Source organism: Mesocricetus auratus, unplaced genomic scaffold, assembly GCF_017639785.1.
Source record: "Mesocricetus auratus isolate SY011 unplaced genomic scaffold, BCM_Maur_2.0 Super-Scaffold_100006, whole genome shotgun sequence".
Lineage (NCBI taxonomy): Eukaryota > Metazoa > Chordata > Mammalia > Rodentia > Cricetidae > Mesocricetus > Mesocricetus auratus.
In genome coordinates this window covers 98313222-98339351 of record NW_024429190.1, presented here as the reverse complement: position 1 = coordinate 98339351, position 26130 = coordinate 98313222, and the positions used below count along the sequence as shown (strand labels likewise).

At 52.3% G+C, this 26130-nt stretch overlaps 1 protein-coding gene and 1 long non-coding RNA gene across 15 annotated transcripts in view; one reads left to right on the top strand and one right to left on the bottom strand.

Annotated features, from left to right (window-relative positions):
- The window catches only part of Arhgap22 (Rho GTPase activating protein 22), a 148760-nt gene that overhangs the window by 105411 nt on the left and 17219 nt on the right, over window positions 1–26130 (top strand). For 7 of the 14 annotated variants that reach the window (XM_040747724.1, XM_040747727.1, XM_040747725.1 and 4 more), the window contains one exon: window positions 17208–17384. The exons of 2 other annotated variants lie outside the window; for them this stretch is intronic. In XM_040747724.1, the coding sequence (XP_040603658.1) occupies window positions 17208–17384 (177 nt within the window). Of the gene's footprint in view, window positions 1–14284; window positions 15129–17207; window positions 17385–26130 lie in introns of those variants that run through there. 5 more of the 14 variants (XM_040747723.1, XM_040747726.1, XM_013118782.3 and 2 more) reach the window with 3 other exon arrangements.
- On the bottom strand, window positions 20256–23812 carry LOC121140939. Its single transcript, XR_005877895.1, has 2 exons — window positions 22622–23812; window positions 20256–20734 (listed from the first exon to the last, which is right to left on the bottom strand). It is a non-coding gene; the product is annotated as an uncharacterized LOC121140939 (long non-coding RNA).

Sequence of the window (26130 nt, the reverse complement as noted above, 5' to 3'; positions counted from 1 at the left end):
GACTTCCCTTTCACAGAGCTGGCAGCAGTCGGCTAGGATGGGGTTGCTAAGATACCAGCTGGGTCAGTGGCCCTCTTTTGACCATGCTTAAGAGCAGGTCTACACTGCAGGCCTTCGGGGTGGTGAGGCCTGGGGATTCTTATCTCAGAAAGGAGGCACCCCTCTTAAAGGGGCCTGATGCTCCTTTAGGACTCAAAGCCTCCCAGACTCTCAGAGTCCTGAACTGCCGCGAACACGGCTCTCATCCTGGTAGTTGCATTGGTAGGGTAGCCACCTCTGGGAATCTTGGAGCCAAAGCAGGGAACATTCAAGTGAATCAGCCCCACGACACCCCTAACTCCATCCACCCACGTTTGTAGATTTTGGTGGGCGCTTGTCGTACTCTCCATCACTAAAGTCTGGAGCAGTTTTACTTTCTCACACCGTAGAACCCACCCTTTGCAGCGCACCACAACTCAACAGCGACAGTGCGGGCGCAGAATCGTGGGGCCATCACCATAATTTAAGCATTTCCAGTACTCCCAGATGAAACTTCTTGTCCATCAACAGCCGCTTCTGGTTCTGAGGCACTGTCCTTCACCCTGCCGCCCTCGTCTGACAGCTAAACTGCCTTCCTGCCACCTGTGGACGGTGGGGACTGACTTCTCTCACTGTATTGCTCTTAAGGGTTTTTGGTTTTGTTTATGTAGTTGCTTCATTCCTTTCTATAGAAAAACAGTATTCCTTAGTATGAATATACTACGTTTTGTTTAGCTGGCTTTTTTTTTTTAGAATTTTTTGTTTATTTTTGTTTATTTTTTTTTTTTGGAGACTTTCTAAGTCTGCATTCCTCAGGAATATTGGCTGGAAGTTTCTTGAGATACCTTTGTGTTCAGTGTCGTATGTACAAGTAATTGAGAAGTACATTCTTTTCTGTTTATTTGAAGTCTGTGAATAGTTGGTGTTAATTTTTCTTATATACTTGATAGAATGTATCATTAAAGCCAGGTGACCCAATGGCTTTCTTTCAGGAATATTAATGATTGATTAAAGGTTTGTTTCTCTTGAGCTGTTTGTCAAGGAATTTTTGTCTTATCTAAGTCACCTAGTCTATTGACAGTCCGCTGATTTATATTCCTAATTCTATAGGTGTTCTTCAATTCTTTGTGTAAGACAGGAGATGAGCTGATGCTTCTTCTGATGTTCTTTTATTTTGTTAAAAAAAATCTATTCACTTAGCTTTTTGTTAAAATAGTCAATCTGTTTATAGTGAATGCAATTGCTATATGGTACCTTAGTTAGTTTATTGTTTGTTTTGGAGAATGGGGTCTCATGCTGTAGTCCATGCTGGCCTGGAACTCATGGCAATCCTGAGTATATAAGCAACCACCACCAGCCCTGATAAGGTAGAGATATATGTAAGTTGTTTTGCTATTTATTTTCCATACCTGTCACTTGGATTTTGTTATAGTTGTTTTTGTTTGTTTTTTTTACTATTTATGCATTGCTGGCTTTTTTCTTTATTATACACAAACTTTCTAGTGTACTGTTTCTTTCTTTCTTTCCTTTTTTGGGGGGGGGGGGTTTCAAGACAGGGTTTCTCTGTGGCTTTGGAGGCTGTCCTGGAACTAGCTCTTGTAGACCAGGCTGGCCTCGAAGTCACAGAGATCTGACTGCCTCTGCTTCCCAAGTGCTGGGATTAAAGGCGTGCGCCACCAACGCCCGGCTGTACTGTTTCTTTCTAACATTTTTATTTTAGTTATCTTAAAAGCTATTCTTGAGGGGGCTGGAGACATGGCTCAGAGGTTAAAAGCACTGACTGCTCTTCCAGGGGTCCTGAGTTCAATTCCCAGCAACCACATGGTGGCTCACAACCATCTACAATTCAATGTGGTGTTCTCTTCTGGCATGTAGGCAGAACACTGTATATGTAATAAATAAATAAATCTTTAAAAAAAAGCTGTTCTTGATACTAAAATTAGCCCCCTCTTAAAGTCCTGATTAATACTGTCTTCACTTCAGAAGTACAGACTCTTTGTTACCGTATATCTCTGCTCCCTTCTGTCCTTTGTGTCATTTTTGTGGTATTAATGACATCTTCGTAATCATCACAGTTTAGTAGATGATGTGTAGGACAGATCTGCTGGGCAGAGATCTTGGAGTCCTTGTCCATCTGGGCTGCTTTTCATGTCTCCCTCATATTTGGAGAATGGTTTTTCTGCATATAGAGATTTTGGCTGTTCGCTGCTTCCCGGCTTCTGTATTTTGGAATGAACTTCTTGCAGACTTTACTAATTTCTGGTGAAGACAACGGTTAACTGCATTAAGAACCACGTGTCAGTTGGCTTTCTTTGGCTTTCAAGGGTCTCTGTATTCGAATGCATGCCTGTGTATTTGTCAGCTCTGAAGCCCAGTTTATTATCCTTACAGTACTGAGATTCTTTTTTTTATTTTATGATTTTTTTTATTCTTTTTTTTAAATTTAGATAAGAAACAAGGTTGCTTCACAAGTCAGTTCCAGGTCCCTCTCCTTTTCCCTCCCCTCCTCCCGTGCCCTCCCCCCCCCCCCCCATTATCCCCTCATTCCCCCAGGGAGGGTGAGGCCCTCCACAGTACTGAGATTCTTAGGTCCATGTTTTTCAACAAATCTGGAGGAGTTTTGAACCATTCATTATTCATATCCTCTCTGCTTCCGGCTACCGCCATATTTTCCTCTAGAACTCACACTTTTAAACCACAGAATTTCTATTTGATTCTTTTTATAACTTACATCTCTTTACTGACGTTATACAATTAGTGAGATATCAGTATTTCCTTTAGGCAGGTAGGTAGGCTGTCACTTTGTAGCTCTGGCTTCTGGCCTTGAACTCACAGAGATCTGCCTGCCTTCTGGGACTAAAGCTGTGCGCAGAGCCACGCGAGGTCCCTGATTTCTTTGAGCGTATTTACAATGGTTGACTTGCAGTCTTTGTCCAGCGAGTCTGGCGTTGGTTGAGGGTACTCTCTGTGGATGACTTTCTGTGTGTGGGCCTCACTTGGCTTCTTTGCGTTCTGACTCTGATCTTTGCTGAAAACTAAACATTGCAGACACAATGGCAGCTCCACAGCCGCAACCATGCAGTTCGTGATTCTGCCTCAATCTCCCCTCCTTGCCTGGGAAGAGACTCAGAAAGAGAGGGATGCTGATGCCCTCTTGGGGCTTTGCTGTGCACACAAGGCCTTCTTGAGCCCGGGGACCATGCAGAGTTCCCCTGGGCTGTTTCTTTTCCCTGGATGATCTTCAAACTTTAAAAAAAAAATTGTAAAGCTTGTTTTTAAGCTTTGGCTAAGTGTTGTTTGGCCCGCTTGTTTCACAGCTGTAAGATGAAAGAATTGCTTTTGCTAGTTTTTATTTGTTTGTTTGTCTTTCGAGACAGGATTTCTCTGTGTAGCCCTGGCTGTCCTGGGTCTCGCTCTACAGACCAGGTTGGCCTCCACCTGCCTCGGCCTCTGCCTCCTGAGTGCTGGCGTTAAAGGTGTGTGCCACCATTACCCTGGTTCTTTTTAACAAATGCCCCGGAAGTAGGGTCAGCCGGGAGTCAGGTGAAATGACAGCAGTGCTCTGTCAAGGGGATTTTTTTAGGGAACTTAGAGCTAGTCAGATTATGACAGTGCTCTGGGGATGGGATTTTTTTTTTTTTTTTTTTTTTTGCGAAGCTAATTCCTAGCCAAGGTGTATGAGCAGGTACTTGTCTCCTCTGGGAGGGCCTTGTCCCTCTCGATTTACTTGGATGTGTAAGCAACCCAAAGGCCTGGGCTTAAGGAGTAAGGGAAACACAGAAAGATCATACAGCCAGCAGTGAGGCAGGCCAGGCTCTGGATCCAGCTGTGCCATGCAGACCACGGCATAACTCTCGGAGCTGAAGAGGGATAGCTCTGTTTATGAGCAGAGGTCCTGGAAGTCTCACCAAGTTCGGTAAAAATCTGAATTAGTATCTGCGTAAGTGTGGTGCTGGCACCTAGGAGATGCCCGGTAGTGGGAATGATTCTTACCTGACGGACCCTTATTTACACAACACAATAGCATTCATAGCACAGAGCCTGTGAGCCAGGCTCTGACCTAGCCACTCCATGTGTAGGAATTGACTCACCCCTGTGAAACCCTGAAATTCGTCATGAGTTTCCCTTTAGAGCTTTAGAGATGAGGAGGCAGGTGCCACTTCCCCCCAGAGACCAGCCAAACCTGGGGTTCCCACCCAGCTGCTACTCTCTCCACTGCATACCTGTAGACCTCAACGCTTTGACAGACAGCTGTGAGGTCTGAAACTTGGCAAGCAGAGCACCGTGTGTTCTTTCCTAGTGAAACCCAACTCCAGGGCTGGGGTGTTCCTGGCCATATCTGGTTTGGAAGGAGTTGAGGGTCAGGCAGAGACCATCCGTGTCTCCCCTGTGACTCCAGCGGTCAGGCTCTTCTCTGCTGGTCTGTTGCCTGCAGGGCCTGTCTTTGGATGTTTCCCTGTGTGGTGTTGGGTGCCGTGGGTCCCCAGTCTGCCCAAGCTGAGGGCTGGTTGGCTGGCTGGGAACCTATGGGCTGCCGTGCTTCTGGTCCTCAGCAATCCACGGCGCCAACTGCGTGCAAGGTGTCCAGTCAGTGTCGTACCCGGGCTGTGCAGATGCAGTGCCTCTTCCTCAGGAGCTGCATCTGGTTTTTATGACTTTGATTGCCTGGTTATCATCAGTGATGCCACAGTGGACTCTACAATGTGGAACTTCCTTTTTGTTTCGTTTTCTGTTTTTCAAGACAGGGTTTCTCTGTAGCTTTGGAGCCTGTCCTGGAACTCACCCTGTCGTCCAGGCTGGCCTCAAACTCACAGATACCACCCGTCTCTCCCTCCCCAGTGCTGGGATTAAAGGCGTGTGTCGTCCCCACCCAGAAATGTGGAACTTGTACAGTTTCAGAGTAGGTGGTACCTGACTCCTATATAGCTGGTCTTGCATACTTTGGAGTTGTGGTGACTGTCAGGGTATCTCATTAAGTGATTTTTAAAAAATAATTAAACTTAGGAAACTGTTTTATTAGTTTATGTGTATGGGTGTTTTGCCTGCATGTATGTATGTGTCTATGTATGTGCACCATGTGTGGGCTTTGTACCGCTGGCAGGCAGAGGAAAACTGAACCCATTCCTCTGCAAGAGCAGCAAGTGCTTTTAACCCCTGAGCTGTCTCTCCATCCCCTTGTGAGTGGTTTTCAGAGGACTTAGACCAAAGCCTCTGACTACACTTTGCCTCTGGCCAAACCTTACCCTTGCAGGCTCCCAGGGTCCTGCCCACCGGTCCTCCACAGCCTGAGGTGTGTAGACTCAGTGGTGTCACGAGGAATTCCCGTGGTGCCTGCCAGTTCTCGGCAGTTCGGGCATGTTTGGGGCATGCTTCAGGCTTGGGAGATGAATGGTCTCGCTGGGAAGGGGAGAGGCTACACCTGCAGAGTGTTGGCTGCAGTACACACTGAGCCCCCTTCCCCAGCCTCCTCAGGCTGTGAAGGGCGCTGTGAGGGGACAAGGCTCCCAGGCTCCCGGCGGCGGCGGCGGCTAACTGAACCCCAGCCTTGCGGGTAGTCTCAGGAATGCAACCTGTTACCCTCCTTCTGCTTGCCTCTGGCATCCAGCTCATCGCTGTCCCTCCAAAGCTCCCGAATAAACTGCAGTTTAATAACCCCCCATCTGCCTGCACAGTGGGTCTTTGAGGTCTCACTGACTACCTAATGAAGCTGTGTCTGGGGAAATCTCTTCCTTCCAGTGACCCCCTCCCCGCCCCCAGTGTGACCCACGGGACAGCTTCAGAGCCTGGAAATCCCTGCAGCTCCGGAGAGGTGGTGCGGAAGGGATGTCACCCAGACAGGGAGCCACACCTCCCAATAAACTCCTGGGCAGTCACAGGGAGGACTGGGAAGCGTGGCTGGGGTCACCCAGCATCCGCCCACTCCCTGTGAGGCCCTATTGTCCAGCTGGGGCTCCCGGCGGCTGCCCTGGTGGGGGACATTCACGAGCTGGCCTCTGAAGGCCATTCTGAGGGAGCGCTATTTGTAGAATCTTCTTAAAATACCACAACAGTGCCATTCACAGAGCGTCTGCCCAGCATGAACCAGTGAAGGCCAGAACAAAGCGTCCCTGTACCGGCAATCTATCAGAAACTCCACCAGGGCGCAACCGCCTCTCCCCCCACCCCCCAACCCTGGGTGCTCCACTGAGGGACACCGGCCTGGAGTGTGTGTGTCCTCCGCAAAACCCATGGCTGAGGGAGCCACAGGGGTGGCATGTAGTTCCCTCTAGGAGGAACACTGGGTTCCCTTGGTGTCCTCAGAAGATGCCTTCTCCACCATTCCCCGCCCCCCATGCTCAGCCTTGACTGACATCAGGCCTAAAATGCAGGTGGTCAGGGACTCAGGAGGTCAAAGCCTTTCGTGTCCAGCGTCGGAGGCCCTGCCTGCCCTGGCCCCTGGTTCCTCATGATTGCCAGTGCTCAGTTCCATCTTTGGACAGTTAGTGTCCCCACCAGTGGCCTCTTCCCTCGCTCAGCCAGCCCACCAGCATTTTCCAGAGTGCTTGTGCTTATGACAGTGAGGGGACATCCCCATTAGGAACTCACGAACAGGTGCCTGCCGTTACCAGGGTTACCAGATATACTATTAGTGAGTCTGGAGTGACACAAGCCAAGCAGAGCAGATGGGTGGAGCCTTGCTATGCAAATGAACCACGCGCTGGACACACCCCCGCATGGCTCAGGTTCCAGGTCTGTCCTCTTCCAGCTGCCTGGTGGGGCCTCTGGTCTCCTGCAAGACACTGCTGCACATAGTAAGGCTGGAGCCTCAGATGGTGTCCCCGCCCGTGTAGAAGGTTACTAATGCTTTTGTCCCTTCTGGGGGAGGGGGTCCTGAGTTGCACAGAAAACTATTCCTAAAGGAGCTGGTTTCCGTCCCCAGAGTATGTGCAGGATGGCAAGTGAGCCTCCCTGGCAGAAGAGGTGGGGCAACCAGGACCCTACGGCAGCTGTGCCAGCCAGGACCGCTGTGAGCTTCTTGAATGCATTGGCTTTGGCAGGCCCCCAACTTATCCCCAGGATTAGCTGGACAGGAAGTACAGAGGCCCTCCCTGGCTAGTGGTAGGGTGCTGACACACATAGGGCCACCTGAGGAGACACTCTGCCAGGCAGTGCTGGTCCGCCTAGGCAAGAGTTCGATGACATGGATGGTTTGGAGATTTTCTGCATCCATGTGAATAGGAACTTTGTTTGTGAATAGGATCTGCATCTCACACCCACCTAGGGAGCAGATGACCCCGGGAAGCCCGCACCCTTCAAAAACAGACAGGCCCACACCGCTTAATTGTCGCATGTCTCGGTCAAGTCCTGTCTCTGCTGCCATTTCTCAATCATTGCAGAGGGATCCCTGATGCCTGGTTTGGGGCAGCCACGGGGATGTGATCTGTCTTGTGATGACTATGTCTAGCTGAAGGACCTGTCCCTGGTCCGCCCCGGCCTTAAGCGACTGGTGACGTAACGGGAGTTTCTGTGGATCCTTCCGTCTTCTCTCGCCCCACTTGAGGCCCCACTGGCAGCTAGACCACGTACCATCCTGGTGTCTTCAGAACAGCCACACCCATGAGGTGACCTATATGAGGACAGGCAGAAGGCTACTCCCAGTGGCCACTTTATGATAGAAGACCTGGCTTGCCAAGCCCTGGGGTGGGTGGCACTCACTACTGGGCACATTTTGAACAGTAGGTATCTGTTGGCATCAGTGGACAGAAAGGTGTGTCTGTCTGAGTTCTGACCCTTCTGTCTTCCCTGGGTGTCAGCTGACACTTCTGTGTTGGTCAGCACGCAGCCTGCATCTGTGATTATGTGCGAGCCAGTGGGCTAACCCAGGCTAACGTAGCTAGCCAGCTTGCCCTGGGAATCCCTGGCCTGTGCCTTCCAAGTCCTGGGGGTGCAGGGGGCCGCCATGCTCATCCAGCTCCTATGTGGGTTCTGGGGATCTGAACCCCAGTCCTCATGTTGCCTCCCAAGCACGCTCGGCCTGTTTTTTTAATGATCTGGTCTAGTCCAGCATTTTCCAGGGCACCAGTGAAGCTGGGACATCGTGAGAGTGTGATGTGAGAGGGAGTGCCCCCCAAAGCTCCCGGGATATGACGCATTGCCTGTTTTCCCCCTCCCTTTCTTTGCTCCTCCGGCCCTCCTACGACAGATGAATATGGTTGGGGGAAGTCACCTCTGGAGAAGATGGGGTTGCTGTGGTAACTGTTCACGGAGGGGCAGGTGGTAACTGATTGGCTCTGCCAGCCATGATCCTCAAACTGAAGATGGCTAAGGTGATGGAGAGCCTTGGGCATCAGGTCATGGTCCAGGGGTATTCCTCGGGGCAAGTTCCCAGCCCCGCCTATAGCTGGACCCGAGCAGGACAAGGACTGAAGGGGTGAGTTTTGCTGAAGGCTCGCTGCTGGGCTGTGTCGGATAGTGCCATTGTTGGAACAGTGAAGGCAGTTTCCTTCTGTAGAAAGTGGAAACATAAGGTCATCAAGATTATCTATAAGCTTGGCTGCCAGACCATCACTAGGATACCACTCATAGCCTACAGTACACGTGATTGCCTCTAGAGGGCGCTATATTCTTTTAGACTACAAGGTGAATGGCAGTTTTCTGGAGTTGTGCTGGGGAATGGTACCAGATACTAGAACGTGTTAAACTTACATGCTGGGCACTAGAAAAACAAAAACAAAAACTTCTCATGTGTCTTGTGTATCTGGCCTCCAGGCAGCAGATAGGCTATAAAAATACAGAAACAGAACTATTTGGCTTAGAAATAAAGCGTGGGAAATACGCCAGGTTAAAAAAAAGCCCCAGTGTCCCTCACAGCCATGGGAAGTGGGATGCATTGGCTTGATAAAGGCTTTGGTGAGAGCTGCATGGGGGCACTATCGAACCATGGATCAGTGTCCGCATGCCCAGCACTGGGGTGACCTGACCGCAGAGCCCCTCAGGCCCTGGCCACACACGCCTCTGCTGTGTGGCAGGTCATTGTCCCCTGGAATCGTAAGCACCGGACCGGCCTCTCCAGCCAGCTTAACTTCTTTTTCTTTCTTTCTTTCTTTTTTTTTTTTTTTTTTGGTTTTTCGAGACAGGGTTCCTCTGTATTGTTTTAGAGGCTGTCCTGGAACTCGCTCCATAGACCAGGCTGACCTCGAACTCACAGAGATCCGCCTGCCTCTGCCAAGTGCTGGGATTAAAGGTGTGTGCCACCAACGCCCGGCTCAGTTTAACTTCTTACAGGTCTTCAGCTGCATCTCAACCTCTCCCCAGCTTGCTGGAAGAGGAAGGAGGCCAAAATCAGCTGAATGAGGCTGAGGCTGAGATTCCCTTCCCCCACCCCAGGGGGAGGCCTGATCTCTAACCCCAGGAGTGCGGGTCTAGAGTTGTGGGATTGGGCTGGGGCTTGTGCTGGGAGTCAGCTCCATCACCATAATAAAGGCTGGGAGTGGTGGGAGCTTAAGTGCTTTGGTCCTGCCCCTCCCCACTGGGTACTAAAGAGCCTTCGTCTGCTGCTGGCCAGTAATTTGACTTCTTAAGCAAGCTCTCCGTCTGTAGCCTGCTTGTTTATCATTGATAGCTTGCTGAGGACTCCACGTGGGGTTGTCATTGTGTGTGTATGTGTGTGTGTGTGTGTGTGTGTGTGTGTGTGTGTGTGTGTGTGTGTGTGTCCCATGTCTAGCGTGACGCCGGTCTGTCTGGACAACAGGTCTCAAATGCTGTCTTGAAGGCATATATCAGCCACAGGAACAAAACTGAGCAGACACGGGTGGTACGCTACACACCAAGACCTGGTTTCAGTTCCTTATGGTGATGAGGTCCCAGCATCCGGGCCCGAGGCCAGCCTGCTGTGGGAAGGGGCACAGGGAGTCCCAGGCAGGCCTGGGGGTAGGGTTAGGTTTGGGACAATGGTTATTACGCTGCTGGGCTTACCAACTTGCTGGGGTCAATGAAGGGCACAGGGTGAGGAGGCACTTCTAGAACTTTCAAGTGTTTGATGCCTACATTTAGCGTGGTCTTTATTTACTCTAGTGTGTAGCTTCTAGAGGCCTGGGATCCCTCTTTTCACTGACAGGGCCCTTCTGCCTATGTAGGCTTCACTTGTAATAAATAAAACAGAAAGACCAAGTGGGTGCCTTTCCGTGGGCCCCGCAAAGGTGTGCCACTCAGAGAACACTCCATGCGCAGCAGAGTTAGTGCAAGAGGTTTATTGGGGGGGAGGGGAGCGCAAAAGACAGAAAGGCCATCTTGAAGCGTGGGGACACGAGAGGCAGGCAGAGAGGACAGCAAGGGAACAGGTGATGAGGTAATCACCTCGCCGCTGTGCCGGGAACTAACAGCCTCCTTTTCAAAGGCTTAGGGCCTCTTGCCCTAAGTGGAGTTCCCAGTTCCCCACCTAAACTCTGCATACCCCTTCCTCAGCCCCGCAGGAGGGGGGCTCACTTGCTGTGTGCATCAGGCATGCCCTGCAGACCACTCTGAGTTCCACCCTGGCATTTCTGACCAGACCAGCTCTCCAAAGAGATGCAGTCAGAACTTCAGGACCACCCTTGGTGGTAGATGACTGTCCCATTGCCCCATTGCCAGCAGGACAGTGCTTAGGACACCACAGCCATGACCAGCCATCCCCTCTCCTGGCCTCTCCCTTCTGCCGGGCTCCTTGGGACAGGCTTTGATCATGGCAACCTCAGATCAAGGTGAATAATGGAGCTGGTGTCTTTATCAGTTGCAATAGGAAGTAGTTGCAAGTTCTTTAATAGGCCTTCCTGGGTGCCCATGTGAACCAAAGTGCTCTAGGCGGCATATGGTGAGGATTAGGACAACTGTCCAACCCAATCCCAGATGTCCAGAAGGGCATCAAAGGCCTGCGGCGGCATTAAACTGAAGAGGGGATTCAGATCTTGCTTGGCCCCTGGGCCTGGGAGACTCACTTCTGGGCACTGGGGATAGTGGCAGTGTGCTTACGGAATGGCTGAGCAGGGAATGCTGCATGAGCAGGTTGGTGGCTTGTTGGTGTGGTTGTCATGGCAGCCCTGGCCCTTAGGGGCCTGATTAATCTCTCTGAAGCTGATGTCAGTTTATATCCCCAGCATGTGACACAATGTCTGTCACACAGTAGAACTTCAGTAACTGTACGTAGAAGAAATAAGGGAGGGGCGGGCAGGAGGGTTGGCCCTGCTCTTCCAGAGGATCTGGGTTTGAGTCCCAGTACCTTTGTGATGGCTCACAGCCGTAACTCCAGTGCCAGGGGTATCTCATGCCCTCTTCTGGCCTCCATGGGTACTGCATGCACAATGCAGATGATACACATACAGGAAGGTAAGCAAAAACACCCATACTCAGAAAATAAAAGCAAAGAAATAAAAATAAAAAAAAAATTAAGGGGTGAGTGCAGAGAACATCAGAGGAAGCTGAAGGAGAGTGGAGATGTTTGAGCTGGGTCGTCAGTGAGCAGGGTTTGACCAGGTGAGCAGGTGGGAAGTGGTCTGTGTGTACAGAGAAAGGTCTTGGCCTGAGCTGCCGCCGGAAGTGCACGGAATACCTCAGGGGCGAGCAGACGTGGGGTGAGGTGGGGGAGCCGGGGTGCAGAGGTGGTGGCAGTTCAAACAGGATCTGTCCTGAAGTGAGGGTGAGGGTCCAGGCCACGTCTGGGCTTCCCTCTGAGTAGGGAAGGCCCGACTTACACTTCAGAGACTTTCACTGAGCCGGGCCCCTGTACTCTTCTGTAATTACTATGGGAGAAAGGTCACAGCCTCTCTCTCTCAAGAGGCCATGGGGCAAGGCCACCTGCAGAGTTCTTGCAGAGTCAAATGTCCCCTTAGCCCTAAGGAAATCCCCAGGGAGCTGCCTGAGTGAGATTGCCTGGATGATGAGCAGGGAGGCTCCTGGGAGGCCTTGGCCTTTGCAGAAGCAGGGCTGGCCCAGCTTCCCCAAGGCCAGGCGTATCTGCTAGGGCCTTTTATAAGGAAGCGGGAAGTCTTTATTAACACATGGGGACGCTTGATAACCTCTGCATGGTCAGCCTCTCCTCCCTTGCTCCTAGGCCTCTCCCTGCTGTTCTGAAGCAGGCCTAGGCCCCTGTGTCCTGCTGTCCTTACAGAAGTAAGCAGGCTCAAGTCCCTCTCAGGCAGGTGGCAGCCTGCTTCTCACCCTGAGGACTAGCCCACGCCCCTTGAGCGGCTTCAACGCCGTGTGTCGTGTGTCGTTTAGATGTGTGTACCTGATGTAGCTAAGCAACACACTTGAGTCTGCGGGTTCCCTGCCTCTAGGTTCAAACGACTGCTGCTTAAGGATATTCCCATGGAAGATCCATCCTAATTAGAACATGGACAGCCATCCTAAACAGCGGCTGCCTTCAGTGCGGCCATGGATTTGGAACTGCAGTAGTCTAGAGGGGATGTGTTATAAGGGTCGTTTTATAAGGGGTCTTGCGGCTTCACAGTCGGGTGTCTGGGGAGGTTCATGGGACCAGATCCTCTCAGGTAGGGAGGGCCCACTGTTATGACAATACACGTGGCCGACCTTGGTGGATTCCATGGCAGGTGAGGGTGACCGAGGCAGGGGGAGGGGTGGAGGGAGGGGGAGGGTATGACACAAACACGTCAGGCAGACAGAGCTCAAGTGAGAAGTTTTATTAGGAAGGGGGAGGGGAGAAAAGAGGTGAAGAGACAGAGACAGAGAGAGGACAGGGGAGAAGACAAGACAGGAAAAGCCCTGTCTGCCCCAGGGGAACAGCGGGAAAGAGAGCCTAAGTGGGCGGGGGGGGGGGGGTCTGTCTTTTTGTTGTTGTTGTTTTGATTTTTTAGAGACAGGGTTTCTCTGTATTGTTTTGGAGGCTGTCCTGGAACTCACTCTGTAGACCAGGCTGGTCTCGAACTCAGAGATCCACCTGCCTCTGCCTCCCGAGTGCAGGGATTAAAGGCGTGCGCCACCAACGCCCGGTGTGGCGTCTATCTTTTAAAGGGATCCTTTGCACCTGTGTGCAGACTACTTAGCCATGAAACCCTGGGCTGACCAGGGCACTGCCTGAGTGCATTCTGCCAGGTGACCGGGGCGGGCCAGCATAATGCCCGAATCTTCACACCACTGTTTTACTCACTCAACCAGAGAGAGTAGAGCTATGTCTGCTTTCAGAAGGAGGGCCATCTCTTGCATGTAAAAAGCCAGAAGAAGCCACTTTCCAATGGAGTAAACTCTGTAAGAAAGGAGCACGTTCAAGTTGTCGTTTGCAGGAGAGCAGCTCTTGAACGAGAGGCTCTCAAGCAGGGAAGCTCTGAGGGGAAAGACTGGAAGCCGGATAGTTGATGAGTTAACAGGTGGAGGAAAGGTGTCAGAGGGGACACCCCCTCCAGAGCTGGTTTTGAAGGGGCGGGCAATGCCGTAATGAATGTGGCAAATGCGTAGCGTCTGGCTGTGTCCCTGCTCACCAAAACCTGGTACCTGGTTTGGGGTTCTTTTTGGATTAGGGGCTGTTTTTTTTTTGGTCACAGCCATCTGAGAAGTTTCTCTGCTGTGTTGGATAGTTTTGCCCAGTGATGCAAGCTAAGGTTATCTGAGAGGAGGAATCCTCAATGAAGAAGATTCTTCTGTAAGATGCAAGACAAGCCTGTAAGGCATTTTTTTGACTAGTGATTGATGGGGGTGGCCCAGTCCTCTGTGGGTTACCATCCCGGGTTGGTTGGCCTGGAATCTAGGCAAGCAGGTTGAGCTAAGCCAGTAAGCAGCACCCCCTTCCACGGCCTCTGCACCAGCTCCTGCTCCGGGTTCCTGTCCTGTTTGAGTTCCTGTCCTGGCTTCCTTCAGTGATGGACAGTGGGGTGGGAGTCAGATAAACCTTCCGCTCCCTAACTTGCTTTTGGTCATGGTGTTTCACTATAGCAATGATAGCTCCAAGGGAGACACAGGTCCTGATCGCACATCCCGAGAGAGAAAATGTGCTGAGGAGGCAAGGCTAGACCAGCCAGCCGGCTCCTACTTCCTTCGTCTCAGGCATGTGGGAAACATCACCAGTGTGATGACATCTTTCTTGGGAAGAATTCACTTAAATTTCAGTCCTGGCTCTGCCCTTCCCAGAGATGGAACTTCCTGGAACTTTGGCTTTCTTGTTTGTGACAGAGGGGCAAGAAATCCACCTCAGAGGGAACGAGGACAATTTTTAGGCTATTTATTTATTTATTTATTTATTTATTTATTTATTTTCGAGACAGGGTTTCTCTGTGGCTTTGGAGGCTGTCCTGGAACTCACTCTGTAGGCCAGGCTGGCCTTGAACTCACAGAGATCCGCCTGCCTCCTGCCTTCCCAGTGTGCCACCACCGGCTTTAAGCATTCTTTATAGTCTTCACCTGAACCCCAAGGGGTAGACCCGGTCGTTGACCACATTTTGTTTCCAAAGAAAAAGAAACAGCCTGAGGTGGGAGGCTAAGGCAGGAGGATGGCAAGTCTGAAGCCAGCAAGGACAGCTTAGTGAGTTCAAGGCCAGCCTAGATAAACAACATAATGAGACCCTGTCTCAAAAAACAAACAGAAAGTCCCGCAAAACCTAAGAGAAACCAGAACAAAACAACAAACAGACAGAAAACCTAGAAGGGACCAGAAGTATGAAGTAAGTAGCTCACACCGGGTGTGCAGTAAGCCCTGTGTGCGTGTGCCCAGCTTCTAACACTGTGTGCGCCCAGCTTCTACCCCATGCCCATTCATCTGCGGACAGGACTGGGAGCCAGTTGCAGAACAGCCTGCTATGTGATTTCCACAGGGCTTCCCTCCATCTCTCCCAAGCAGCGAGGGTACTCTGGGAAGTGCCCATGGGGATCTCCACCGTGGACATTCCCAGCTTTCAGGTCCTGCGAAATGCAGAAGTTCGAGAGGCAAAAGACCCTGGCTTAGTCCCCACAGCTTGTCCTCTGCTGCTAGACAGAGAAGCTGCAGGCTTCACAGCGCACCCGCCAGCTGTGTTCAGCCACTCCGGGTTCAGCCACTACGGGTTCAGCCGCGCCCAGCCACCCTCTTCTCACCGGGTCCTCCTTCGACTCACAAACCATGCCTTTCTGCCCCACCAAGTATCTGAAGAGGAACAGGCGCCCGCCCAGGGGTAAGTGGGTGACCAAAATCCTAGGCAGGCTGTGAGGATAGCAGCCTGGGAGCCTGGAGAGTCACCCTTGCCGGGCGAGTGGTGCTTGCTGCCTCTAAGCCAGTAAAGAGAAACGAACGAAACGACAAACGAGGGCAGACCTGCAGGCCCGTTCAGCCTGGTGCAGCCTGGCAGGATGGGCGGCTGAGGCTGCACCTCGGGGATCCTGTGCGGCTGGTCACTCACATCAAGCGGGCTGCCCTCCTGCCCGCAGTAGGTGTTGTGGGCGGTTCAGTCGCCTCATCTCGTCTAATCGTTTGTGGTCTGTGTGTGTGTGTGTGAGTGTGTGTGTGTGAGTGTGTGTGTGTGTGTGTGTGTGTGTGTGTGTGTGTTCGTCCTCTCTAGGCCAGGCTCTCCCGGTGCTTAGGTGTCACAAGACACAGACAGACAGGGTAAAGGTGGTCAGCGTATTCTGTGTGCGTGGGTGTCCTGGATGCTATGGGACAGTGACAGCTGGCGAGGAGCGTGGATGTGGTTGGAGATGAGAGGTCAGGGAAAACTCTCGAAGGTGACGTTCAAGGAGAGATGTGAGTGCCGGTGTCTGGACGAGCAGCTTCCTGGGCGCCGGGCAGGAAACAAGCAGATACAAGACCATAAACAGAGACCATGCTTGGTAGTACCGCACACCAAGAGGGGGCAGCCAGGGACAGAGGCCCCAACGATGGCGGTGGGGTAGTGTGAACAGACAGCGTGTGAAAGGAAGATCAAAGGGCCGCACAGAGACAATGGGAAACTCGATGCGAGCCTGTCACCACGCGTGTTAGCCAAGGAAAGACGGGTTTGGAGGTAGCCAGATCCACATCAACACAGGACGGAATGGTGCCCTTCCCGCCTGCCAGACTGGAAAGCCACACATGGGACACTGGGCGGGGCATGCAGAGAGCTTTTCTCTCCGTGGGGGAACGAACCGTGAGCTGCCTGAGCCCTTAGATCCACCCAGGAAACCCCTGCCGCGAGCCTAACTTCCTCTCAGAGAAAGGCTCAAGAGTATTTATAGGATTATAAGGTCCCCAAGCACCCAGCCGTTGAGAAACCACAGTGCCTGGCACCTACTCAAAAACATCAGGAATTCGAAGAAGCAGGAAAATAAGGCCCAGAATGAGAGGACACGTCAACAGTGAAAACGACGGAAAAGTCACACATTTTAAGATTAGCAGACTGAGACATTAAAACAGGATTTTTTATAGCTGAATTCAGTGTGTCCTAAGAGCTCACTTGAGACCTGAGAGATACATAAACTCATGATGCTGATGAAAGGCCAAATCATGTTTCTGGGAGCAAGCCTCTGCAGAATCGGAGAGAAACTCAAATGGGATGAGCAGGGAAGGTGCAAGATTGCTGAGCTTGAGGCAGTAGAAACTACGGGTGTCTGCTATTATTGGGGGGTTTGTTTATTTGAGGGGACTGGGTCTCACTAGGCCTGAAAATCTATAGCCCAGGCCAGCTTCACACCTGTGAATCTCCTGCCTCAGCCTCCAGAGTACTGGGATTACAGGTGTGTGCCACCATGTCTGCTTTTGAGGCCATTTTCTGCTGGTGCTGTGACAAGTCACAAAATCAGTGGCTTAAATAACAGCTTGAATCTGTGTGATGTCTGTGGTTCTGGAGGCTCCAGGTCTGGTTTCAGTCAAGGGGCCTGTAATCTTGGTGCTTATACGGTCATGTGTGGGGTGGTCAGCCACACTGTAGGTCAACCGCATGCACAGAGTGTCACCCACAGGGGTGACACTGATTTAGGCAAACACAGTGAGCTACTCTAGGGATTGAACTTCTCTGGGCTTCCCTGAAGTAGGCATTTCCCCCTGGTAGAGTCCTGTTATACTTTCAATGACTTCTGTTTCGATACGGAAACCAATGAACAAATACTAACAAACCAAAGTGAGAGCAAGGAGGGAAAAGAGAAGCCAGGGAGGCCCCCATGGAAAGGTGTGCAGGGGCGCTGGACGACAGCTGAGCTGAGCTCACAGGTCTGGAGCGGGAGTCCCGCCGTCCTACATGGGGACCCGCAGTAAGCCTTGTCTCTCTCTCCCTGTCTTGCAGGTGGTGCCGGGGAGCGAGAGAAGGTGCCAGCCAACCCTGAGGCGCTCCTGCTCATGGCCAGCTCCCAGCGTGATATGGAGGACTGGGTACAGGCCATCCGCCGTGTCATCTGGGCCCCGCTGGGCGGAGGTACTTCCCGTAGCTCGCATGCCCACCCTGTAGAACCCTTGTCTGCAGGTAATCTTGTCCTCTTGCCTGAATCCACACGTTCTCTCTCACTTGGGACTTGCTGGCTGCACTGTGCATGTCTGACGGCAGCCTGGTCCTTTCGCTACTGTCACTGAAATCGTGCCTCCCACGTAGTTCATAGCCCACTGGCGGGGGACACAAGTCTCGGGATATAGGCCTGTGGCCTTTACATGCTGGTCTCCTTGCATCTAGACACCCTGCTGAGTGCTGAGTGGTCTTCACACAGAGTGCAGGTGGGCCACACGTTACCCGTGTTCTAGACACCCTGCTGAGTGCTGAGCGGGTGGGCCACACATTACCTCACTCTTCACCACTCCCTTTTCCTAGGCCTCCCTGCCACACTGCAGCCCGAGCCTGACCCCCGTGCCCACTTCCTGTCTGTAACCCGCCGTTGGCTTGTGTGTCCATTCAAAGCATTCAGTTAGCGGTAAAAGACACCTGGTCTATTCCCGGCACTTGGGAATTCAGCGGTGAACAGAGCAGGTCTTGCCCCTGGCTGCCACGCCTTAACTGTGTGGCCCAGTCTCTAGACAGGACAGACGAGTGCACGTGTCCGAGGGTGTTCGTGAGTGAGAGACGCAGGGCAGCCAAGGGACTGAGCATGAGGACAGTGGGAGGGGCCTAGGTGAGAGAGGTGGCTGGGGAGAGGGACCCTGGAGGGCAGTGCTCAGACACCACTGTGACTGGAACAGGACAGCGGGGATGTGTGGTGAGCAGGCCATACATGGGCCTGGACTTAGATCGAAAGCCTTTTAGTCACCACACGAGGGGTGGATCACAGAGACAAGAGTGGCCACAGCAGGCTGGGACAGGGAGACAAGCAGAGATGAGGGGACGGCTGGGGTGGCTAGCCGCAGATGAATTCTAAAGGGACGGCTCTGGGCTTTGCCCAGGTCTAGTTCTGGAGGAAAAGAAGCAAGTGCTGCCTCCAGACACAGGGCTGCCTCAGTAGGTTGTTGTGCACATGAAGGAATCCTGAAAGAGTGTTCGGGACAGTGTCGCCACGCTGCGGGGAGGGGAAGGAAGGAAGGAAGGACTCCCTGCAGAGCACGGGGACCCAGAGCCTTCTGGCAGGCTGGTAGCCATGGTGTGAATATCCTTTCCCCTGTCATATTTGTCAGGCTGGGGCAGACCCTCACCTTTGGGGGTTCCAAGCCCATATCCAGAACTGACAAGCCCGTGCCCTCCGCCTTCTACCTCACAAGCTCTCCTCTCTTGTTGCTGGCTATGTCCTGCCCCTGCAGCCTCAAAGGTAGCCAAGGAACAGAGCAGAGTCCAGAGCAGACATCATGTGCTTGGACTGTGGCCCGTAAAAGGCAGTTGAGCGTCAGAGGGAATTTACAGAGAGGACTAATAATCTACGCTGAGTAAACCAAAGGACATGAATTCTATAAAGGTCAATTAAGAGGTTATAAAGGAAAGCGTCGAGTTAAGGAGAAGATTTTTGTAACATGTGACCCATCACGATTCCCAACTCAGTAAAGAAAGATGAGCCAATAGAAACGTGGGCATGACTTGAATGGGCAAACCTTGCAAAGAAGCAATCCTCATGGCATGTGAACCCGGTGAGTGGGCTCAAGCTCATTGGTCACCAAAGATGTGTGAATTAAGTCTGGCGGAACATCTACTTGTCACCCTAGGAGTCGCATGTGTCAGAGGGAAGTTGCATGGAGGTAAAGTCACTGCCCTGACACACAGAGCTGCAGTTGTTTGGGTGACCGGGGCTTAGCTTGAGGTGTGCATTAGATGCTGAAGTTGGGTGTCAAGTAAGCGCCTACACACTTATGTCTTGTAGTCACGGGGATGGGACCAGGCTGGGAGGAGGATTGTCAGGCTGCTGGCCTCATGAGAGTGGATGAGACCCCAGGACGCAAGTGTGGGAATCCCTTGCACTACCCACAGGTAGGAAGTCATGAGCAGCTGGGGCGTTGGTGGCGCACGCCTTTAATCCCAGCACTCGGGAGGCAGAGGCAGATGGATCTCTGTGAGTTTGAGGCCAGCCTTGAACCTACAGAGATCCGCCTGCTGGGATGAAAGTGTGCCACCACCGCCTTAATTCCAACACTGGGAAGGAAGAGAAAGGAGGATTTCCTCAGACTCACTGGCCAGCCAACCCAGTCTAAAATGGCAAACTCCCGTACCTCTGTGAGAGTGTGTCTCAAAATTCCTGAGGAACGGCACTTCACATTGACCTACATGTGCCTACGTGTGCCTACGTGTGTGCCTATGTGTGCCTACCTGTGCCTACGTGTGTCTACGTGCGCCTACGTGTGTCTGTGTTTGCCTACGTGTGCGCCCTACCACCACACATACGGGGCTGGAAAGAGGGCTCCATTGGTAAGATGCTCATCATGCAAGTATGAGGACCTGAGTTTGATTCCCGGCAACCACATATAAGTTAGACCTGGCAGCGCGAGTCTGTAGTCTCAGCACTGGAGGATCCACTCTAGCCTAGGCAGTTACGTGAGAGACCCTATCTCAAAGTAAGGGGCGGCTGCCAAGATGGCTGAAGGCACCACCAAACCTGACGACCTGAGTTTGACCCCCAAACTCACCTGGTGGAAGGAGAAAGCAAACTTGCTCAAGTTGTCCTTTGGCCTACACACACACACACACACACACACATACACACACACACTCACACACACAGACACACACAGACACAAACAGATACACACAGACACATACACTCACACACACAGAGACACACACATAGACACACACACACAGACACACACATAGACACACACAGACACACACACAGACACAGACACACACACAGACACACACAGACACACACACACACACGTACTGGAGGTGCTGGCTTGGCTATTAGGCAACACTAATGAAGAGAAACCCTACTGGAGACGGGAGACAGCGTCTCTATTTATTCACAGTATGAACCTTTCCCCCTCCTCCTCCCTGATCTTAAAAAAAAAGATCTTTTTAATCTTCATTTTTGTGTCTGTGTGCCATGTCTTCATGGTTACCCATGGAGGCCAGAAGATGATATCGAATCTCCTGGAGCTGGGTTACATGCAGTTGTGAATTTCTTGATAAAAGGTGCTCAGAGTCAAACTCGGGTCCTCTGGAAGAGCAACAAATGTTCTTAACCACTGAACCGTGTTCCCTCCATTCCCAACGTGGTGTTATACATAGAAAGTCCTCAGAAATCTACCCCAAATCCACTAGAACCTATAAAAACAAAACAAAAACCAGCCAGTTACTGGTGGTGCCTTTGTTTCCCAGCACTTGGGAGGCAGAGGTGGTGGATCTGTTCCAGGTCTTTCTGGTCCACAGAACAAGTTTCAGGACATCTGGGGCTACATGGAGAAATCCTGTCTCAGAAAACAAAACAAAACAACTCAGTAGTTTTGCAGAATAAAGATCAACGTATAATAATCAATTGTACCTGTATTCAGTAGCAGTCATAAAATAGAAAATGAAATTAGGAACATTTCATTTGCAATAACAACCGAAAGAATAAAACACTTAGAAATGCATTTAACTTTTACCCTAAAAACAGCAAAGCAAGTATAAAAAAAAAAACAAACAGCAAAGCGTTGTTGAAACTGAACACTCAGGTCAGCAGGCAGGTGTCCCGTGTCTGTGCATTGAAAACTTTCCATTAGGAAGAGGGAGCATTTGGGGCCAAGAGCTAAGAGTGCTTGCTGCTCTTTTTTTTTTTTTTTTTTTTTTTTTTTTTGGTTTTTACGAGACAGGGTTTCTCTGTATTGTTTCGGAGGCTATCGGTCCAGTCTGGCCTCGAACTCACAGACATCTGCCTGCCTCTGCCTCTCGAGTGCTGGGACTAAAGGCATGCGCCACCACCGCCCGGCAATGCTTGCTGCTCTTGACAGACCCGAGTTCAGTTCCCAGCACCCACACCCGGCAGCTCCCGGTCACCTGTAACTCCAGTTCAGGGGACCCAATGCCCTCTTTGAGCCTCCACAGGCCCCTGTACTCAGGAGTACAGACATACACATAGACACACTCGTGTTTACACTTAAAAATAAAATCTTGCATTTGAAAAGGAGGGGCCATCCCCAGCCCAAACATTGGACTTCTGCACCAAGTTAAAGGAGGACACATTGCCTGAGAATCATTCGGGAAGGACGTGCCAGCTTCTCTGTAAGGAGAGATAACAGTCAGATGTCTCAGGGTCTGATGATAGGTGGCCAGCCCTTGAACCCTGGGATTTATGTGCACATGGAAGGTGCTTAGGGAAGCTAGCTGTGGCATCAGGTTTTGATCTGGGTGTGATCTAGCTCTGCTGTTCTGAACCCTTGACAGTTCTCTGGAACTGTGTGATGACTGCACCCTACAGGGCCCTACCCCACCCACCCACTGTTACCCCCTGCCCCCTGGACTCCACATAGCTTATCAACTCTGCTCTCTGGTCACCTTTACTTATCCTTCCCTTCTTCTTATGCCCTGGCCACCCTTAACTCTTCCTTCATCTGTCCCTTCAAATACTGGGGTACCTTTGTAAGAACAGTGTTCAGCGCTGGAGGATTGTGGAGGAGCTGGGTACCCACAGCGGTTAGGGTTACTCAGGTACAGGTGTCTCCTCACACCAGGGTGTGAGCGACACAGCCCCAGCATCCTGGACTGGTGTGGTGTGTAGGGGCGTGTGAGCATCGGAGCCAGCGGCTGGAGAGTTGGAGCCGCTGAGAAGGTACAGCCGAGCAGAGGCGGCAAAGGGGACGGTCCTCCAGCCAACTCCAAGCAGCCTGCTCATGCAGCCCGAGAAGGACCCTGTGGACCACTGCTTTTCAGCCTATCATACCCTGCTTCTTCTACACAGGCATTGCACCTTAGGTTTGGACCAATCCCGGCCTGGCTGCTAGTCACGATTTTCCCTTCACCAAGGGAAGTGCACCCCCTCTGGCCAAAGTGGGAATGGTTTCTGAAGGTTCCTGGTTGCAAAAGCTCAGCCACACTGTCTCAGACAGCTCTGGGTGGCGCTGGGCCTACGGGGGCAGGGAGAATCGGCTACAGTTTGTGACGTGGTTGGCTCAGTGCACCCATGGACCAGTTGGTGCTGGTGTGATGGTGGTTGCTCCGATAGTGCGACCTATAGTCTTCTTGGTCAAGGCAAGGACAACATAAGAAAGAGCCTAGCAGCTGCTAGTTAGTCCTGTTCCTTATTCCTGGTGCCTTTGCCTATTTCCAGGAAAATGAGCATCAGGAGGAATACTTACAATCAAAGCCAAAGAACTTACCATTAGCACCAACAGCCATTGTGAGAGGGTTCGCACCTGCTGGGTGCCCAGGGAAAGTTAGTCGGAAGCTTTTGGGTTTGGTTTGCTAATAGTCACCATCATAGTGGGTATGAAGTGGCGTTTCATTGCTTAAACAAAGTGTTGAAAGAAGGCCAAAGCCAGCCAGGGGGATGTCTGGTGGGAAGCTGCTAGACCCTGCCTTAGCCCTGGCAGAAGGGAACACTGACTGGGAGTCAGGTGGTGGGTGAGCGTATCCTGGCTCCCTTCAGGATATGGGCTCTTACTCCTCAGGGAGATGGGGAGAGAGCATTGGCAAGTTCTGAGGCAGAGAATGTGATGGTCTGACATTCAGTTTTGAGGGGACCTCTGCCTGCTCCCTGGACAGGCAGCAGGGGTTGGGAATCTGGACTATCCGTGCAAACCTGCAGCTCTTCTCGTGGGCCTGGCTGGTGAATTGAGCAGATTCAATGCTGTTGAGAAACGGAGTGATGGGATCTCCAGGATGTGAGTGTGAGAGAGGGAGGTGTGGACCTTGACTCCAGGAATCGTGCTGAGCATCCTTCGAGGACAGAGGTCAGGGACCGTTAAAGAGGAACATGGAGCAGGCTGGGGGCGTTGTGAGAGCACAGCTGTCTGGACACATTTGGGCTTGAACTATCTGTGAGTCTGTATAGGCAGCTAAGGTAGGAGTCAGAGGGCTCCATATCTCGGCCTCTCTGGGAGACTCGAGAAGACAGTCTTATTTCTAATGCCAGTGAATGTTGACCTGCCAGGTTAGTGAGGCTGAGCCTGGGCTTTGGTCCCTTGAACCAGGTTCTGATGCCATCTGCCCATTCTAGTGAGACGTGAAGGTTCAGACGCCAGGTGGAGCCTGGGATCCTGGTCTGATACAGGGCAGGTGGGGCATCCGCAGGGCCTAGGGACTGGTTCACAGTGCCCTTGGGTCTCCTTTCCTGAAGCACTTGAGGCCTCTCCCCTAAAAGAGCTCCAGAAGCTCACGGTTTGGAATCCACAGGTCAGGGGAGACAGGTGGAAGCCACTGTTCCAGGCACAGCAGAGTCAGTTGGACCTTCTGCCAGGAACACCAAAGCCAGAGTCTTTCCATCCTCAACTAGCTCAAACCTGCCAAGCCCATTTGGCTGTGTACGGTGAGGAAGTCACAGGTTCCAGGAAAGGACATGGACATCAGAGTACCCCATCTGAAAAAAAAGACGGGACGTGACAGCTCAGCCTGTCTTCATTTTCTTTGATCATTGTGGATTTTTTTTTGCATTAAGGTTTATTTTCATATTGTTTTTGTTGTTTTGAGTCAGGGTCTAGCTACATAGGCCTGGCTGCCCTGGAACTCACTATGTAGATCAGGCTGACCTCACAGAGATCTGCCCACCCCTTCTGCCCGCCCCTCCCCCTTCTGCCTCCCCAGTGCTAGGATTAAAGGCAGGCCCACCTTCTACCCACATCTGGCTCAGGGGTATTCTTAAAAATATTGCCAAGGGTTGTGCATCTTGGTTCTTGGAGCAGCTCAAACGATTCCCTTGGTCCTTACCCAAGCCATCTCCTATTAAATCTGGGATGGTTCCTTGCACACCTAGCCTGAAGAGGAGCCCCATTCCCCCAGACTCGGGCTTTCTTCCTCCCCCTCTCCCCATCCTCCATCTCTGTCTGGTCTGCTTCTGTCCACCGGCCTCCTGGTATAGGCTGACCCTGTGCAACACTCAGAAACATAGGACTGTAGACTCTTCTCAAGCCACCCTGAGAATTTAGGCTTTGCAGGAAGACATTTTTGGAATGATCTGTCAATTCTCAGCTAAGAGACCCCAGGCAAATCCCATAACCCACCCGAGCCTCTACAGCCTCTTGTAAAACTGGGTTAGTTATCTTTTAGATCTGTTCAAGGAGACAAGGTCAAAGCCAGACTGTTGCCCCAGCCCTAGGGATAGGGATTGGTTTCAAGGGGGTCAAAGACCTGGAAAGCCTGGAGCCTGGAACCCTCCCACCCCCCACGCCAGCGTTGCTTTAGGTCAGGCATTGATGCTGGGCTGGCAAGGTGATTCAGACCCAGTTGCCCAATCCTCTGGCCTCCCTTGCACCACCTGGCCTGCGTGTGCGTGGGTGCTCCAGAAGTGGGTCCCCAGCTAGGAGGAAGTGACCACGTGGGGAGCTGCGACGAACTCAGAGCGCCTGATACCGAGGCACGGAAAACGGGGTGCGCACCGGGAGCTCCCAGCGCTGGGAGCTGCCTGGCAGGAGGCATCTCAGGCACTCGATCCTCCCTCCCTCGCCTCGGGTCCGGCCCCGGGCGGGCGGCTCTGGCCGGGCGGGCGGCGGGCAAGACGCTACCTGTGCGCGTGCCGGGCATTCCTGCTGCCGCCGCGCCGCCCGGGCGCGCCATGGGCCTGATGCCGGCTGCGCGAGCTTTCTCCAGCTGCCGCGTCTGCCCACGGCCGCCCTGCCGCCTGCCCGCCTGCTGCGCGCCCGCTGCCCCAGGTAGGGGCTCGACGGGATGCGGGGCTGGTGTGTGTGTGTGTGTGTGTGCGTGTGCGTGTGCGTGTGTGTGTGTGTAAGGTAGGTTGGCCGCATCGCAGGGCCCGGGGATCCTGAACCGGTACCGAGGGGGGCTGCGACAGTGTACGTGCCTGTAGGTAGGAAGAGAGAACTGGAAGGTGCGTGTGGGGGGGGGTTCCACCCATTCATTATGTCGGGGGTGAGAGCTGTGTGGAGAGATGGGAAACTGAGTCTAGGAATTTACAAAGATCTTCCCCATCCCCTACTGCTCAGAGACCTAGTACCAGGTGGGTCCAAGGCACTGACTCCAAGCCCAATTGGTGGCCTCTGGAAAGCCACCGGCGGGAGGAGGGAATCGGTTTGCCTTGGGGACTGCCCGACTTTGGGCAACCCTATTCTTTAGGACCTTAACCTGTGGCGGTTTTCCAGTTATGCCGGGGGCAAGTTAGAAGGGGTTTCCAGTCCCTTCCTGATCTGAGACTGTCTCAGCAGGCAGGGATGAAAGGACAGTTGGTGATCCGATCAAAGGGAAAGAGGATATTCAAAGAGTTAGTGCATGCAGCTCGCAGATTGAGAGAGAACCAACGAGCAAGGACAGCCTGTAGCCAAGAGGGAGACTGTAGGCTTACCCAACGTTTGCAAGCCTCTGGGGAATTTTCTCGTTGTGCCTCCCTCCTGACTGTGGCCTCCTCCACACTGGGGAGTGCCAAAGGCAGACAGACAGTGGCCAAGCCGACCTGCTGCCTCAGCTCTGGGACCAGATCCAGGAGGGAATCCCAGTGGCCCTCCGTTCCCTGGCAGGAACCCTCCCCCAGAGGGTAAGGAGAAAACTACTAGGTACTCTGTGTTGGTGCTGTAGTTCACCGGTGCACGTAGCTCAAGACTTGGCAGGGAGGTTGAGGGCCACTTCCAGGGTCTTCTAGAATGAGTTCTAAGCAGCAGCTGGGGCAGGGGCTTCCACTCCTGCTGGAGATTCTGAGATATACTCACTCACTGGAGGCGTG